Source organism: Nannospalax galili, unplaced genomic scaffold (assembly GCF_000622305.1).
Source record: "Nannospalax galili isolate Female #2095 unplaced genomic scaffold, S.galili_v1.0 scaffold384, whole genome shotgun sequence".
NCBI lineage: Eukaryota > Metazoa > Chordata > Mammalia > Rodentia > Spalacidae > Nannospalax > Nannospalax galili.
This window is the reverse complement of record NW_008352648.1, coordinates 3,570,051-3,589,128: the sequence shown is the minus strand read 5'-3', so window position 1 is coordinate 3,589,128 and position 19,078 is coordinate 3,570,051. Positions and strand designations below refer to the sequence as shown.

General features: G+C 36.7%; 1 protein-coding gene across 1 annotated transcript in view; it reads right to left on the bottom strand.

The window, feature by feature from the left end:
- Exoc6 (exocyst complex component 6) overlaps positions 1-19,078 on the bottom strand; it is a gene marked incomplete in the record, with an annotated part of 205,895 nt that overhangs the window by 112,360 nt on the left and 74,457 nt on the right. Inside the window, 4 exon segments of the mRNA XM_008849623.1 lie at positions 5,138-5,209; positions 6,886-7,006; positions 7,123-7,169; positions 12,853-12,936. Coding sequence (XP_008847845.1) covers positions 5,138-5,209; positions 6,886-7,006; positions 7,123-7,169; positions 12,853-12,936 — 324 coding nt within the window.

The window sequence follows — 19,078 nt, the reverse complement described above, 5'->3', positions numbered from 1 at the left end:
ATGAAGGGAAATGTGACTGGTGATGTGAAGACTTCTTTTCACAGGGGAGGGGTGAGGTGAAGGGCTTGAGATAGGGTTTCTCTGTAGCCCCAGCTGACCTGGAACTCCCTATGTAGACCAGGCTGGCCTTGAGCTCACAGAGATTCACCTGCCTGTGCTTGGGATTAAAGGCAAGTGCTGGAATTAAAGGTGTGTACCATCATGCCCCCCTGCGCTGCTATGTGGGTGCTAGGATTCAAACCTGGGTCTTCTACAAGAACATTCAAGGTCTTTTCTACTTGAGCTCAATGCCCCAAACAAAGCAACTCTTTACCTGAATTTACAGAAACTGAAATAAAACTTCCCCTTCCTCTCAAAACAAATGGCTGATTTGAAACTCAGTGTGAAGCAACACAAATGAGCATGGTAGACACGGAGGTAATTTCTGTACATGCATCTTGTAGTGGACCAATGTGCTTTTAAAAGGAGGGAAACATAAATTTTTAAAACTAAAAGTAAAAAAATTTTTACCTAAAACACACTGGCTTCCTTTTGTGCCTTGAATCTAAGACTTTGTCCTCAAATGAAAATATATATCTTTCTAGCAAATACCCCCTAAACTATTATTTTCCAATGCCAATTAGGCATTCCACATTAGGGTCACACAGAGATCCTCCTGCCTCTGCCTCCCAAGTGCTAGGATTAAAGGCATGCACCACCAAACCAGCTGTAATTTTTCTTCTTAATTCTATCTCTTTCCATAGGATCTATTCATGGATGATCTAATCACCTAATTATATCTTTAACCTCTACCAGTTCCTAGGCCTTGGTTAAACATGCTACTGTCTCCATCTTTAAATCAAGATTAAGAGACAAAAAAAAAAAATCCCTCTTTCACTCTCTAGGGCTGACAAGCTATTTCCCTGCAACATTCCTCTCACGGCCATACCTACTATAATATAAAATAACTTCCCAATCCTGTTCCTTTAAGCTGTCCAACAATGCCCCATGTTACCTCCTAAATACAGAATGCAGTGGTCTCACTCTACTTGGCCTGTCTTAACACTCTTTGCTTTGAATTATGAAGAACTATCCATTCTCCTTATCCTTTGACATCTATGAACAATCTTTCCACATTCCTGCTTAGCTTCTACCTCCATCCTTCAATCTCATAACTCTCTAGAGTAATATTAAGTCTAATGACTTTAACCACTACTTTTATGGGCATTTTTGAATCTGTATCTCTAGCTAGACCTCTCTAAATTCAAAACAATTAAATTCAACACCTGTTAAACATCTTTACTCAGTTTGCCAGCAAACACATTAAAGTTAACTGATTTCCTTCCTTTCCAATTACACCACCTATTTCTCCTATTTTCTATCTAGATAATAGTTCTGTCATCAACAGTTAATCAAAAAAATTAAAAATCATCTAAATTCCCCTATGGACATTTAATAACTCACAAAAATATTTATCCACTTACTTATATTTGTGTATGAGTATTTTACCTGCATATTTGTAAGTGCATCACATGTATTGTGTGTAGAGGCCAGGTGAGGGCATCAGATCCCCTGGAACTGGAGTTATAAACGGTTGTTAGCTGCCATGTGGGTGCTGGGAACTGAACTTTGCAAAAGCAGCCAGTGCTCCTGACTGCCAAGCCAGCTCTCCAGCCCAAGACTCTATTTCTAAGAAAACTAAGGAAAAATAATAATAAAATTGAGGTAGAGGATGGAGGATAAAAGAGCCTGCCGTCTGGAAAAGCCACAGCTGGCCTGGATTCACTATGGAGACCAGGCTGGCCTCGAACTCATAAAAGATCCACCTGCCTCTGCCTCCCAAGTACTGGGACTAAAGGCATGCACCACCACTCCTGGCTCATTTCCCTCTTTTATAAAATTCTTTGGAATCTATCATTCTTCTCCATCATCTCTTACCATCATCCATCCTTCTTCCTTCTATAAATATTCCCAGAGCTTTATTTTATTTTGCTTTAAGTCCTTAACACCTTTTGCCCAGACCACTGTAAGAGTTTCCTAAACTAAAATTACAATCACCTGTTTCTTTCAATGGACTAGATTGTCCACTCTCAAAATGACCACTCACAAGTATAAATCTGATCATAATGTCCCTGTTACAAGCTACAAAAGGTTTAGTAAATCCCCACAAGACTTTCTATAATCTTTTTTATTACATTTGTGTGTGTGTGTGTGTGTGTGTGTGTGTGTGTGTGTGTGTGTGTGTACGCACATGTATGGAGGTCAGAGGACAACTTGTGGGAGTTGGTTTTGTCCTTTGACCATGCGAGTCCCAAAGACAGAACTGAGTTCATCAGGTTTGCTGGCAAGCACCCTTAACAATGAGCCATCTCACTGGCCAAAGACCTGCCATAATCTAAATCAAACTACCTTATAAGTTTTATCACTACTATTTGAGCTTCTTTGTTCATATTCATATAAACCAGTTTCCCACACCAACAAGGTGCTCAGCCATTCCCATATCCACCACACCACATATCTGTCCATAGTGCATGCATGCTACTTTCTCTTTAATAAAGTTTTCTCCTTATCTCCTTTCTGAGTTCATTCTTCAAACTCCAACTCACAATTCAACCTTGTGGAGATCCTTCCCCAACTTCTGAAATCAAATCAAAACTAGACATTCTATCTTTTGTGAGCATAAGGCTCTCTAATTCAGTGTATACTATGATGCCTTTTAACTGTTAGTTTCTTGAAGTCATGAATTTTATTTCCCTGCTTTCTTCACTGATTTTTATGTTTGTACCATTTAATATATCAATTAACTTCTAGTGGGTAATAGGTGCTCAAAAAGTGTTAAAGAATAAAACAACAAATACTTTTGACTTGACAAGCTGTAAACAGAACTATAAATATGCTAGTGTTACTTGTTATTATTTTGTACTATTTTTTCAGCTTTGTCTTAAGTTATAAAACATTGATTTTCTTTTCAAGAGAATGAGGAGAAGAAGAAGGAAGAGGATGTGAAGTTGGGAGGAGGATGGGGGGGTCTGGGAGGAGTTGGAAAGGGTGAAGTAATACATTATACTCATGTATGAAATTACCAAAGAATAAATTTTAAAATGTATAAAATAATTTATCTTTCTTAAAGTAACAGTTCCTCAAGTTTCTAAAAAAAAGGAAAATACTGCAGAATTTCTGAATAACTGAAGAAAAAAAAAAAAAGACTAGCATTTTCTTCCATCTTATTTCAAAGCAGTAAGATCAGAATGGACCTGGCATAGTGAGATACATCTGTAATCCAGCACTGAAGAGATGGAGGCAGGAAAAACAATAGTTTGAGGCCAGCCTGAGCTACAAATCAAGATCCTATCTAAAAGAAAAAGAAAAGGAAGGAAAGTGAGCAAGCAGGGAAGAGGGAGGATGGGAAAGGAAAGAAAAGAAAAGCAAGAAGGTATACTTGCAAGGGTTTACATAACCAACACTGTGGCTTTTCCAATGTCTCCATTACTTAAATGCTGTTTTTAACTCTTACTTGTTCTTTGCAGAGTTCCTTGGAATCATATCAAATACTCTAGATCAGTTGTTCTCAAAACGTTAGTCCCAGAACTGTTTGCAATGATCTTACAAAGGAGTAAGAGTTTACATTACACTATAAGCCAATGCTCCTACCCAGAATGGAATAAGTCTTGCATATCATCAAGAGGCTACCAACTAAGTTAAACTTTACTTTTAGTGAAACAGTCACTTTATCTTATGGACCTAACAATTTACAGACTAAGTAACAACAGTTTACAGAACAAGTGGTCCCTACACCATATCCCAAACATACTACTTTGACTCATTAAAGACAACAAAACTTCCTCAGGTTACTTATAAATGAGCCCCTAAAATTAAAGGGGTCCCAAATAAAAGTTATTAATGCCAAGAGATCAGTATCTAGATGATGTATCACAAAATTTACAGAAAAAATATAACAACAAAAAAAATCCCACATTACCCTAGTGCTATCGAACAGCACCACAGTCAAGCATGTGGTGCATGCCTTAAATTCCAGCACTCAAGATGTAAAAGCAGGCAGATCTCTGTGAGATTGAGGCCACCCTGATCTGAACAGTGGTCTGGGCCAGCTAGGGCAACAGGGAGACCCTGCCTCAAATAAACCAAAACTCAAACAAAACAAACAGGCCACACAAATTAATAAAGATAAAAGGAAATAAAATAATTTATTAGTTTATGAAATATTTTCCTTTAAGAATAAAATAAACAACTATTGCTTTAAGATGCAAAGACCTTATAATAAAGCAAATAGATCAAATCAGCATTTTCCAAAGCATATTTTATGAAGTTACAGATTTAAGAGATGTTCTAAAAGGAGAAAAAAGATCAAAGGTCAAACATACTAGGGAAATACTGCATAGTCATGGCCCTTTTGGAAATCTATGGTATTAATTTGCTTTGAGAAAGGTTTTGGTGGAGAAATATATTTTATTTCACTCGACATTTCAGAATCATTTTTTAATAAAAATTTCCTGTTTAATTTTTATTACATTTATTTATTTATCTGTATATTTGTGGTAAGGGCAAGCAAATAGAGGTCAGAGGACAACTGCTGGTAGCCAGTTCTCCCCTTCTAGCATGTGTTCCAGGAAATGGAACTCAGGTTGTCAGATTTGGCAGCAGGTGCCTTTATCTGCTGAGCCATCTCACCAGTCTCAGATTTCTTTTTTGTTAATCACTCCACCCTTACCCCCCAGGTCTAGCTGAGCAGCCTAGGCTAGCCTCAAACTCAATATCCTCCTGCCACAGCCTCTGAAAACAGAGATTATAGATACACACCTCCAGGTCTGGCCTCCTATATTCAACTGCAAAAATACTTTACTTATTCTAACTGAAATGGCCCATATTTTAAAAGGTGATAGTATTTTCTGAGCTCTGCCCAAGTTTCAAACCTGCAAAGGAAGTGGTAGGCACAGTTCTGTGTAGGAAAATACCAATATGTAAACATTTCTGACTACTGATTTGCTACCGTTAATCTACACTATAAGAAAAGATCATGGTCTATATTTTATGTCTTTACATACTCAAAATAACTACCAACTGAATGTGAGGTTGGTCTATATTTTATGTCTTTACATACTCAAAATAACTACCAACTGAATGTGAGGTTATCACCGACCTGCAAAGTATCTGCAAAAATTACGATGAGATTCTTCAATTCCAGAACAAGATCCGGATCACTGCAGTAAGACTGAGAGGAAGGAGAGCAGAAACAACAAAACAACAAAAATGAGAGAGTGTTGAATTAAAAACTGAGAAATAAGAACCTGAAACTTTTCCCTTTAATCTGGAAGACTAAGAATAAAATTACTATCTTGGTTAATTAGATCCAAAGCTGATTTCGCCTATTCAGTATTTAAGTGCTTAGGAAGAGATCAATATGACATATCTAATAAATTTAATTACATGAAAGAAACCAAAGTATTTATAGTCATATAGTCTTTAGACTTTTGAGGAGCTAGTTATAGGAAACTGAAACAATGGTTCCTACATAGACCATGCATTTTCACTTCCCATTATTTGTTTATTCTCTATCTTACAAAAGACATAATTTATTACATTTAAATGTAAGAATGACAACTGAAGTATTTACAAGTAATTAACCAAACAAAATTAATACTTTTAAAGGAACAGTGAAATTCACTATCTTTAACTGCATTTAATAAGATTTTGAATTTAATATTTTACATTTAGTATGTTACAATTTATATTTACTCTCATGGAATTGATAGGAATGATGGCATAATTTGATACTCTTAGAGCTGATTTCAATATAAGCCATGATAGACTGTATTGTTCTTGGCCAGGGGATGAGCTAAGCAGCAGAGCAGTTCCTAGTGTGCATGAGGCACTGAGTCTGAGGTTGAGCATGCCAAAAATTGTATTTACTAAAATACTCGAAAAGTTTTATTTACCAATACCTCAAGAATCTTGATAAATATAAATGTAGTATATTTATAATCTAAATATCATAAAAATCCTCCTTTAATATAGTTTAAATCTTTTAAATATTTATTTATTACTTTTATTTTATGTACATAAGTGCATTGTCTGCATGCATGTAAGTGCACCCATGTAGTGCAGTGCCCACGGAGGTCAGAAGAGGGTGTCAGATTCCCCCAGAAATGGAGTTACAGATAGTAGTTAGCTACCATGTGGGTACTGGGAATCAAACCCAGGTATTGTACAAGAGCAGCCAATGCTCTTAACCACTGAGCCATCTCTCCAGTCCCAACCTATTTTTGAATCTTAATTACCAATTACAATAACAGACTACAAAATTTTTTAAATGAGGATATTTTTACTTAAAATTGTCTTGAAGAAAGTATACACTGACCAATTACTAACTTTCAGAATCCTTCTAACATTAACATGTTAGTTATTTCCATAGAAGGCATTAAGAAAACATTTGGTCATTTAACTTTAACCCATAAAAAAATCTCTGATTGCATAAAAATTTATTATTTCAAATGAGTTCGAATTTTGGAAAGTGCAGATTTTTAAAATTACAAGCTTCTCAAACAAGTTTGACTGAGATGTAATGGTGGAGTTGATTTTAGATACAAAGAATCTGGAATAATTAGAAACCCTTTCTCTGTGGTGTTTCTCAGGGATCTAATGAAGGGGTCAGTTGAGACTAGTAAGACCAGTCTAATTCTTCATTTTCTATAATGCTCAAATAAAAGTGTCTTGGGAAGCCCCAGTCAGCTACAAAACTGTAGCCTGATGAAACCAGACAGAAGCTTGACATTACTATTTCCAAATCTGAGCAATTATCAAAAAATACAGAATGAAAGGTACAGTTTTCCTTTGGCTTTATGTAGTGCAAATTAAATTATAACCATTAAGATAAATAGTCTTACTTACTGAATGAGCTCTAAGGACAGCAATTATCTTTGAGAGCGCCATGTTCCAAAGTTCATCAGTGTATGCTCTGGTTACTAATCCTTGGGTCACATGTAAAATGTGATCTTCCACCACAAAAAATCTAAAACAGTAATTACCAACATAGCATGTGTTGTTTTTAAAAAGGAAAGCACAAGTAGAAAACATTTCTGACATTTAACAAAATTAGTAACAGTTACTTCCATATTAGATACATACCCTACAATTTGAGTGAAATATCTTCTATAGCCATCAACAGTTTCATGCTTAAAATGAAAAATAAAAATCAATTTAAAACAATAAATACCAATAACATAAAAGTTCCAAGTCACTGCAACTTGATTAATAAATATTTATTGACAACCTACTATATGCTGCTTACTATTTAGGTACCAGGGGTATATCTGAAAATAACAAAAAGCTCTAATTCTCATGAAATGCACATTCAAATTATTATTATTACTATTGTGTGTGAGTGTATAATGGGATGACAGGACATGCACAGAGGTCAGAGGACAACTTTGTAGAGTCCATTTCTCCTTCCACCTTTTCTTAGCTTCCAGGAATCAAACTCAGATCGCCAGGCTTGCACATCAAGCACTGAGCCATCCTGCCAGTCCTCACGAAATGTACATTCAAAGGAGACAGACAACAAACAAGTTAAAAAGTAAATATGGTTTCAGAACCTACTTCTCAGCTGACTAGTTAGCCACCATGATCTTTCATTTGAGCTAACAAGACACCCCCCTCCTATGAGTCTCTCAGCTTCTAGGTTTGCCCCCAATGATCTATTCAAATAGAGATACCATGTGATTTATTTTTCTTTCTTTCTCTTTATTTCTTTCCCCTGATGATCTATTCAAAGAAAGATATCATGTGATCTTTCTTTCTTTTCTTTCTTTCCTTCCTTCCTCCCTCCCTCCCTCCCTCCCTCCCTCCCTTCCTTTCTCCCAATGATGATAATCGATTCAAATATATATCATATGATCTTTCTCCTTCTTTTTTGGCTAGTCCCTGATGTTCTATTCAAAAACAGATATCACGTAATCTTTTTTTTTTTAGATAGGGTCTACCTGTAGCCCCAGCTGGAACTCACTATGTAGACCTGACTGGCCTAGAGCTCACAGAGATTCACCTGCCTCTGCCTTCTGAGTGCTGGGATTAAAGGTGTGCACTACCACTCCTGGCATGTGATATTTTTCAAATAGCTATGAGAACATTATATCTTCTAACAAAAACCTTTAATACCATTCATAACACTTCTGTATCATTCATAACAAAATTTAAACACCTTAAAAATGTGCTGGGGTGGGGCTAGGGAGGTGACTTGACTAAAGTCTTGCCAAACAAGTGTGAGGACTGGAGTTTGGCTCCCCAGAACTAACTTAAATGCTGGGGAACATGGCAGCCCACCTGTGATCCCAGCCAGAGCAAGTTGGCTAGCAAGTCAAGCCATATCAGGAAGCTCTTTGTTTAAGAGACCCTGCCTCAAGGACTAAAGTAGAAGACTTACTGAGGAAAATTTCCAATTATCAATCTTGAGCTTCCACATGTATGTGTACATGTGTATGCACAACCACATGAGTCCACACACATGCCAAAGCATGCATATACACACACAAGCATGCATATACATACACATGCACTTTCTCACTTACTCAAATGGAAAAAGAGAAAAAATGGGCTGGGGATATGATATTTCAGTCAGTAAAGTGCATAAGGACCTGAGTTCAACCCCCCAGAACCCTCACATAAAAAGCTAGGTGCTAGGCTGGACATGGTAGCACACACCTTTAATCCCACAAGTTGGAAACGCAGAGGCGGGTAGATCTTTGTGAGATCAAGGCCAGCCTGGAATGGTCTACATACTGAGTTCCAGGCCAGTTGGAGCTACATAGTAAGACCCAGTCTCAAAAAAAGAAAGGTATTGAGGCCTAGAGAGATGACTCAGCAGTTAAGAGCATGTACAGCTCTTGCAGAAGCAGAAGATATAAGTTTAGTTTCTAGAACCCACACTGAGGGGCTGTAACTCCAGCCCCAGGGAATCCAATGCCCTTTTCAGGTCTCCATGGGCACCTGCAGCCATGTGCACTTACCTACAGACACACACACACACACATGGACATATAATAAAAATAAAACAAAAAACTAAAAAAAAAAAAATCCAGGTATGGCAGCACATGCCTATAATCCCAGTGCTAGGGGGGGACAGACAGGTGGTCCCTAGGGCTCACTGACCAGCTAGCAAGCCTCATTAGTTTGGCAAGCTCCAAGCCAATGACAGAGTCTATCTAAAAAAATTTAATGAGGGCTGGAGAAATGGCTCAGTGGTTAAGAACACTGGTTGTTCTTGCAAAAGACCCGAGTTTGAATCCCAGCACCCACATGGCAGCTAACAACTGTCCATAATTCCAGTCCCAGGGGATCCGACAGCCTCTTCTGACCTCTGCGGGCATTGCACAACACAGGTGCACTTACCTACATGCAGGCAATACACGTATACACATAAAATAATAAATTTAAAAAAATAAAATGAAATTAAAATAAAAACAATGTGGATAGTACCCGAGGAACAACAGCCAAGGTTGTTCTCTGGCCTCCACCTCTAGACCTCAGTGGATGAACTTGCACTGAGGGATGACTGGGGACACTAACTTGACTCAATAGGCCCTAATACAAATGATAGAATGCATGAATTCCGGGAAGTGGGGGGGTCTAGGGGAGGAGGGCCAATGGGGAAGGGGATATAAAGATGATTACGATGTTCTGTATGAAATACACAAAAATTCAATTAAAAATACACAAAACATGCCTTTAATCCCAGCACTCGGGAGGACCTCTGTGAATTCAAGGCCAGCCTGATCTACAGTGAGTTCCAGGACACCTGGCGCTACAGAGAAACCCTGTCTCAAAAAGACCCCCTCCTCAAAAAAAATTAGACAGTAAGAGCTGATGAGATGGCTCAGTGGGTAAAGGTGCTTGCCACCAAGTCTAATAACCTGAGTCTGATCCCTAGGAACTACATGGTGGAGAAAACCAAGTCCCCCAAATTGTCCTCTGACCTCCTCATATACACACACATACATACATGAATAAATAGATAAACGTAATAAAAATTGTTTAAATACAAGATTTTAAATGTAAAGGGATGGAGGTGTCATTCAGTGATAGAGTACTTGCCTAACATTTGCGAGGAACTAGGTTCTATTCCTAACACTGCAAAAATAAAATGTACTCTTTACACAATACCTTTTTTTGTATTTCCTGATATTTACTGTACAACTTAATCTATAATAAAAAATTCTAAAGCATTTCATATATGCTTGAATAAAGCATGTTTCTTCAACTGTTGAAACAGAAATCTCTATATTCCATTAAATCAAGCCTATTAAGCATATTTGATATTCTTGCTGGAATCTCCTTGGTTTATAAGATATCAAGACATTTTAAAATCCACTATGCTTGTAGATTTTCCATTTCTCCTTATAGCTATGGCTATTTTGTTTTGTATACTTTCAGTCAATGTTATCACATTTGTAGGTTTACAATGATCATTTTTAGCAACTCTAAGACACACTCATTTTACTTTATTACTCTAGTTTTTTTTCACTTCTATTAAATAGCTTCTATTCTTTTGGAAGTAACTCTAAAAGTTGCATTGCACATCCTAAGTCATCATTCTAACTTTAGTCAATGCTTTTACTCTTCTAGACAATTCAATCACTGCAGAACAGGTAACTTGCATGAATGTCCATTTCATTCCAATGCTGTGTTATTAGGGCATATTTTAATCTTATCTTATGTAAAGTCCATAATATCTTACACACTGACAATTTACTATAATCAGTATACACTCTTCTACACAAGTACACACTCTGTATTTACTCCTTCTGGCATCTCCACCTTCTATTTGGTATTGTAGTCCTTTTGCCTTTTCCTTTAAAATTTGTTTAGTGAAGCTGTTTTGGTGGCAAAACCAGTTTTCCTTATTGACAAATGTCTATTTGTTCTTCTCTCACTAGATACAGAATCTGAGACCAACTGAGAGCTTTCTATTGTTATGTTACTTTAAAAAAACTTTTTCTAAGTACTTTTAGGGTCTATTTATTTTTACCTTTTTTTTTGTGTGTGTGTGTGTGTGTGTGTGTGTGTGTGTGTGTGTGTGTTTGTCTGTTGCTCCGGACTGAACTCAGGACTCATGTATGCCAGCAAATACTCTAACACTGAGCTCTGAAAAAAGTATGCAGTTGTGTCATTACGAGCAAAATCAAAGCACAAAGCATATGGACATATCTCTAGATATATCTTATAAAGGTCCTTCATATCTCCATGTAGTGAACTACTCTGCCTGAGCCATGGACTTTTTGGCCACTGCTGACCTCATTTTGTCCTATACTTTTGCCTTTTCAAAAAATTTCAAATAATATAAACCACACTGTACATATTTCATTAAATGTTTTCACTTAGAATAATGCTTTTAAAATGTATCCATATACTTGCATGTATCGGTTCCTTTTCATTGCTGAATACTTGGTTTATAAGATAAAGTTCCACATATGCAAGTACAGTGACTTACTGATTCATAATGATGTGTCATAATTTGTCTATTAATGAGTTCACGGACATTGAGGATAGTTCTAGTTTGGGGTATTTAGGAATTAAGCTGTTATAAATACTGACAAATGAGCCATTATGTAAAGATAATTTTTATTTCTCATGAATGAATAACTAGGGGAGTTGTATGAGAATTCATTATTACAAACTACCAAAGCATTTTCTAGTCACAGTATAATTTTTTTTTTTGTCTTTTTAAGACAGGGTCTCCCTGTAGCCCTAGCTAGCCTGGATTCACTATGGAGACCAGGCTGGCCTCGAACTCACAGAGATCTACCTGCCTCTGCCTCCTGAGTGCTGGGATTAAAGGCGTGTGCCACCACGCCCAGCTCACAGTATAATTTTTATACTCACCAGAAGATTAAGGGAATTCCAGGTGCTGAATTCTATATCCTTACCAGCCCTTGGTATTGTCAGTCCTTTTAATGTAAGTCATTCTATAAATATGTGTCAGTAACTGACTGGTTTCTTTATTTATATTTCCCTGATGAAAACTTAAACTGAATATCTTTTCCATGTGTTTGAATACCATCTGTGTATCAAAACTGTCTATTTTTAAAGCTGGTTTATTTGTCATTAGTTGAGAGAGGTTTTAGATAGTTCTGTATCATCACAATAATGAGGCTTTAAATCCTTTGAGAAGCCTCATCGTTTACAAGAAAGATGATCTCTTACTGGACGTCTACATTAAATGCTATAGGCTGGACCCTCCATCACTCAAAACTCATGCTTTCCCATTCCATAGATCCTTTTTGATAAAAGCTACCTGTCTATCTAGGTTTTTGCTTTCACTTAAGTTATAGTTGGGTACACTGAGGTGTAAGTGAAGATACAATAAAATTCATTTTTTCATGTACAGTTTCTATGAGTTTTCACTCATTTAAGTCATGTAACTGTCACATGGCTAACATATAAAACAATTCTTCACTCTTTTTTGGCCTAATTATAACTTTCTGCCACATCCTCAGTACATTTAAGAAAAATCTAAAACTAAAGTATATTCAGTGTCTTTTGTTATTTTGTTCAGTGGGATAAAGAATCATGGTGCATAGTTTGCCATATTGTCAGAAACAAATTATCACTCTCTGACAGTTTATAGGATTACCTGTTTTTAATTTACTATCTTTCCTAATAAAATGTAAACTCTTCAGAGAAAGGACTCATCAGCTTTGCTCATGGCTGTACCCTCAGGACCTAAATCAATTATTAGAAATGGTAGGTGTTCAATAAATATTTATCATTAAATGAACAGTAATACATGCTCTGAAAAAAATTAAAGCAAGATACGAGATAAAAAGTAACAACATAACTAATTCGAAAATTTCACATACTTACCATACTTGACTGGGGCTGTAATACCAGTCTTGCTTGTTTCTTTCTTTGCTTTCGGTAATAATTTTCAAATGTTTCTTCATCACCCTAAAACAAAATCAAGAAAGAGGATAATAAGATATTTTCATTTTCTCTTTCTATCTCTCTCTCTGATTCTTTTTTAATTCTTTATCCCAAGAGTCATTTTAAAATTTCAAACTATAATGTAAATATGAATGGCATTTTATACTCAATATCAAGAAAAATGTTTTTGGGGGGCTGGAGAGATGGCTCAGTGGTTAAGAGCAATGGCTGCTCTTGCAGAGGACCCAGGTTCAGTTTCCAGCATTCACATGGTGGCTAACAACCATCCATAACTTCAGTTTCAGGTGATCTGATTCCCTCTTCTGGCCTCCATGGGTGTTGCATGACACAGATGCACTTACATACATGCAGGTAAAACACTCATACACATAAAATAAAAAATAAGTTAAAAGAAAAAAATCTGGCATTTAGCTCAAATATACTAACTTTATTTGGAAATTAGGAAGAAGAAAGTTTAAGTTCAACAATTTGGCATTTTCTTGATATACTACTTAAACTCTGTAAGTTATTGACTGACCAAATTAAAATATGGCTGTTGGTAAGGGATACTAAATAAAGAAAACAGCTTCCAAACTTAAATTTCTGAAAATGGGGATAAGGTACTACATGATTTGTCCTCTTCCTTCATGCCTTGTAGATTTGGACTATTTAATGTATTTTAAAAAGTTCTCTATTGGTTATCATAAAGCCAGAAGTCTATCCACTAAGACCCCCATAAATAAAAAAGAATGGGGTAAAATACCTGATAAAACCCAACAGATACAAAATGTACAACATAGAAAAACAAAGAAATAAGAAAAGACAAGATAGACTATAACTCTTACAAAAATTCACAACTATTCAAACATTGAACACGAAGATCTGAAATGGATGAAATATCAAAGAATTCAAAAGTATAGATTTTTTTTAAATGATCAATGACTTTTAAAAGGATTAAAACATGCAGAATGAAGAATGCAATCATCTTAGGGCCTGACAAGAAACATGGATGAAAAGTTATAATGATAATACAATAATGTATAAGCATATAAGCAAAGAAATAGAAATTCTGGAAAAGAACCAAAATGTAGGAACTGAAAAGCTCAATAAATCAAATACAGTGGAAAGAATCATTAGCAGACAAGATCAACAGGACAAAGAATATCAGGGACTGAAGACAAAGTTGAGAGAAAATTCAGACAGCAATACAAAGAAGCACATAAGCAAGACCACAACCTTCACTAATTCTACAACATGATCAAGAGAACAAACCTAAGAATTCATGGTAGAAGAGGAAAATAAGATGCAAACCAAAGGCACAGAAAACCTATTCAATAGAATTACTGCCCCCAAAACCTTCAACTCTAGGGAAATATGGACACCCAACTACAGGAGAAATGCAGAAAATATGACCAGAAAAAGAATCTATCCACACCACTTTATAGTTCAAATGCTAAGATTGCATGCTAAAGGAATAACATTGAAAGTTGACAGAGAAAAATGTCAACTTAGTTACAAAAGCAAACTCCTAAGAGTTATATCAGAGCTCTCAGCAAAATCTCTAATAAAAGTCAAGGAAGTGTGTAATAATCTGCCAACCCAAATTCAATATTCAGCAATTACCTTTTTAAAATCAATAGAGAAATAATTTCCATGATAGCAAAAACTGAAGCAATTCATGACCACTAACCAAGCATTTTGTAAGATATTTTAAACAATCCTCACACATAGGAGGAAGACAATAGCACAAACATAAGGGACTAGAAAGGAATAAACATTCCAAGAGGAATAGATGAGCCAGTGAGAACTGGGAAAGAATCGAATACATTCAACTCAGTAAGCCAGAAAGTCACTTAAGATGAACTAAGGAGGAAGGAAGAACAAACACTATTCAAAGCGGTCAACAAAGCAGTGTGTATTTGTTTGCCTGCTTGCTTTAAAAGACAAGGTCTCCCTATGTATCCCAGGCTGGTCTCTAGCTTGTGATCCTCCTGCCTCAACCTCCTCAGTGCTGGGATTACAGTAACAACAGACTCAGTAGCAAAGTCTTTCTACTTTAAAAGAAATGGGAAAAAAAATGTAAAAGAATTCAAATAACTCTGTCAGAAAAGAATTAAGACATGAAAGTCAATATGCTAAAAAGGAAAAAGTAGTATATAAAACAATTTAACTTTGGTTATAATAAATGATATGGAATAAAACATCAACCAGGCTTAGTGATACAGACCTATAATCCCAACCATTCAAGAGACTTAGGCAGAAGGATCACAAGTTCAAGGTCTGCCTGAACAACTTAGTAAAACCCTATCTCAAAATTAAAAGTAAAGAGGGCTAGGGATGTAACTCAGTTGGTAGAGTACTTGTCTGTGAACAAGGCCTTGGGTTCAATCTCCAGCACCACATAAACCACTGAGGATGTAGAGATAGGAGAATCAGAAGTTCAAGGTCATCTTTGGCTATATAGTAAGTTCAAGGCCAGCCTAGGCTACATAAGATCCTGTCAAAAAATGAGAGGGGAAGGGAGAGGGATGAGAGACAGAAAGAGGGAGGGGGTAAAAAGAGAAAAAGAGATGGGGGAAGGAAAAGCAGGAAGAGAGGGAAAGAATGCAAGGAGGGAGAAAGGGAAGGAAAATAAAACATCAGCAAAACACAAAATGATTCTCTGCCAAACTCATATTTGTGGGAAAACATAATTTGAAAGGAACTGTCAAATCAAACCACAACTTTATGTAGATGGATAGTAATTTTTGCTTAATTCAAAGTTTATGAGACTGAGTTTAAAAGAGAACAAAATTAATTTTTTGGTTTTTGAGGTTTTGTTTTTTTTTTTTGAGACGGTCTCTCTGTAGCTCCAACTAGCCTAGATCTCACTAGGTAGACCAGGCTGGCCTCGATTTCCCAGAGATCTGCCTGCCTCTGCCTCCCAAGTGCTAGGACTAAAGGCATATGCTACCACGCCCAGTCTGAACAATTTTTTTAAAAAACATGAGATGATGAAACATGAACTCCAATTTCCAGTGTTACTCTAGATAGTACAATCTTTACTGGAACCTAACCTCTACTTGCCTCTGTTGGAAATACAATTAAATATATAACTATCACCTGACATAAAAAAATAAAATATTCAAATGTGCCCACTGGTACAATAGTAGCATAAACACTATGGGGGTAACCAACCACCTTCTCATTGGATTTAAGGCCCACTTCACAAGATAAAGAGTCCATACCTGATACTCTTATTAGGGCCAAGAACCTGTGGCTAGACAGCTCACAAGCCAGAGGGGAGAACCTACTACTATTATTCTGCTAAATAGACATAGTATTAAACCAACTCCTAAATGATTTATTATGTCCATAGATTAGTACATCTCTCAACTCTCACCAGAAAAGGTTATTTTACCAGCAGATGGTGAGTAACACAGAGACCCACAACTGGTCAATGTGCAGCAAAAGAGACCAAGGAGTGCTCAGCCCTAAATGTGACACCTGTATCATGTTCTCTCCTCCCAAGGCTCAGGATCAGTGGAAGAGGAGGGAGAGGGAGAGTTAGTTTTCCTTACTGGTGTGCTGCCTGGGAGGTTGACAAGACTATATGGGATAAACCTATAACCAAGAGCATTTGGGATATAGAGATTAGACCTGATATGCCTTAAAAGAAAGTGAAATAATAATAGAGGACATGAAGTCAGGGGTGGGGGGGATGGAGGTAGAGGTGGGGAATGGGTCTGAATATGATCAAAGTACTTTGTATAAAATTCTCAAATCAATGAAAGAATTTTTAAGATAAAATATTCGATTTGAAAAGAATCTAAAAGGCTTTTTCATTGTTGTTGTTGTCTTGTTGCTATTGTTTTTCTTTTTTGAGATAGAGTCTCAGTGTAGCTCTAGGTGGCATTAAGACCAACTTGCTATATAGACCAGGCTGGCCTCAATCTCAGAGATCTGCCTGCCTCTGCCTCCTGAGTGCTGAGATTAAAAACATGTGCACCACCATGCCTGGCTGAGAGGTGTTTTTATTCTCTGGTATATTGAAGAATTATTTTATCATGGCATCAAGAAAGTATGTTTTTTAAAATATTTTTTTATTTTTATTTTATGTGTATGAGTGTTATGCCTGCATGTAGGTAACTGCACCCATGTCATGCAATGCCCACAGAGGACAGAAGAGGCTGTCGGATCCCCTGGAACTGGAGTTATAGACAGTTGTTAGCTGCCACGTGGGTGCTGGGATTCGAACCTGGGTCTTCTGCAAGAACAGTGTTCTTAACCGCTGAGCCATCTCTGCCCCAAAAGTATGTTTTTTACACTACCCAAGGTAGATAGCACCTAAGGAAAGACACTCAAAGTTGATCTCAGGCTTCCATATACATGCATACATACACACTTGTACAAATATGTTCATTCTCACACATATACACACATGAACACACATATACACACAAAGTTGCTGTAGTTGTAGAAGCAGAAAGAGGTCAACAGGGCTACACTAGAACAATACTACAAATCAAGGGCACCTGACAGAGGTTTATAGAATGTGCCACCCAACCCCAGTCAGATACACATTCTTCTCAAAATAAGACCATACGTTAGGCCACAAAACAAGTTTCAATAAATTCAAAGAAGTGAATTCATAAAAACCATTATCTATGACCACAAGGTTGAATTAGGAATTAATAATATAAAAAGGTTGGAAGTTCACAAACATACGGTAACTTAAACCTCCCCCAAATAGGAAGTGGATTATAGAATAATTACTAGGGATAACTAGGAAACACTTTGAAATGAATGGAAAGAAAAACATGGCGTATCAAAATTTATGAGATACAGCTAAGCCAGGGCTTAAAGAAAAATTATAGCTATAAATATTAAATAATATTTTGCCGGGCATGGTGGTGCAGGCCTTTAATCCCAGCACTCGGGAGGCACAGGCAGGTGGATCACTGTGAGTTCAAGGCCGGCCTGGTCTACACAGTGAGTTCCAGGACAGCTGGGGCTACAGGGAGACCCTGTCTCAAAAAAGACAAAAAAAAAAAAATTTAAAAAGAAACATCTCAAAAACCTAAACTTTCAGCTTATGAAAGAAGCCAGACATAAGGGGCCACATTATTACATCTACATGAAATGACCAAAACAGACAAAACCAGAGACAGAAAGTAAATAGGGGTAGCCACGGGTGAGGAAGAGGAAAACAGGAGTGGCTGGTAATGACTAAGGGGTTTCTTTGCTTGTAATGAAATGTCCTCAGTAGCAGTTGCATATCCTTGTGAATATATTAAAATCACTTATTTGCATATCTTAGAAGGTTTGGGCATGTGAATTATATCTTTCTCTCTTTCTTTCTGGTGATAGTGCCGGGGATGGACCCCAAGACCCTGCATATGCTAGGAAGATACTCTAACACTGAGTTGAATTTATAGGAAAGCGCTCTTAACATGCCCAGTCCTGAATTATATTTTGATAAAGCAATTAACTGATTGGCTAACCAAAATAACAATGTAGTATGGAATGATCATATGTAGAAATAAAATATTGATAAGCAACTCTAACACCAGCACAAAAACAAGGAGAATGGAAGTACAGTCATGCTTCATTTAATGAGGATTTATTTTGAGAAATGCACTAAATTTGCCATTCTGTCAACAACACAGGGTGAACTTATACAAACCTGAATGATACAGCCTACTATAGACCTACCATATGTAGGATAGCCTATTTAAAAAGTTCATTTACTTAAAATTTTTTGATGCTGTTAAAAACTTAGTCACATAGCTGTCAAGATGGTTCAGTAGGTAAAGGCACCTGCTGCCAAGTCTGACAATCTGAGTTCAGTCCATAGGACTCACATGGTAAAAGGTGAGAACCAACTCCTACAAGTTGTCATCTGACTTCTACACATGTGAAGTAGCATGCCACATCCCCCTACAGACTAAATAAATAAATAATAAATAAATAAATAAATAAATAAATAAATAAATAAATAAATAAATAAATAAAAAGTGTAATAGAATGTTCATGACTTCTGTTGACTGCATTGGGTAGATGGATGATCTTCTAGCATAGTAAAATTTAGTCTCCCAGCACTCGGGAGGCAGAAGCAGATGGATCTCTGTGAGTTGAAGGCCAGCCTGGTCTATAGTGAATTCCAGCCAACTGGGGTTATATGGGA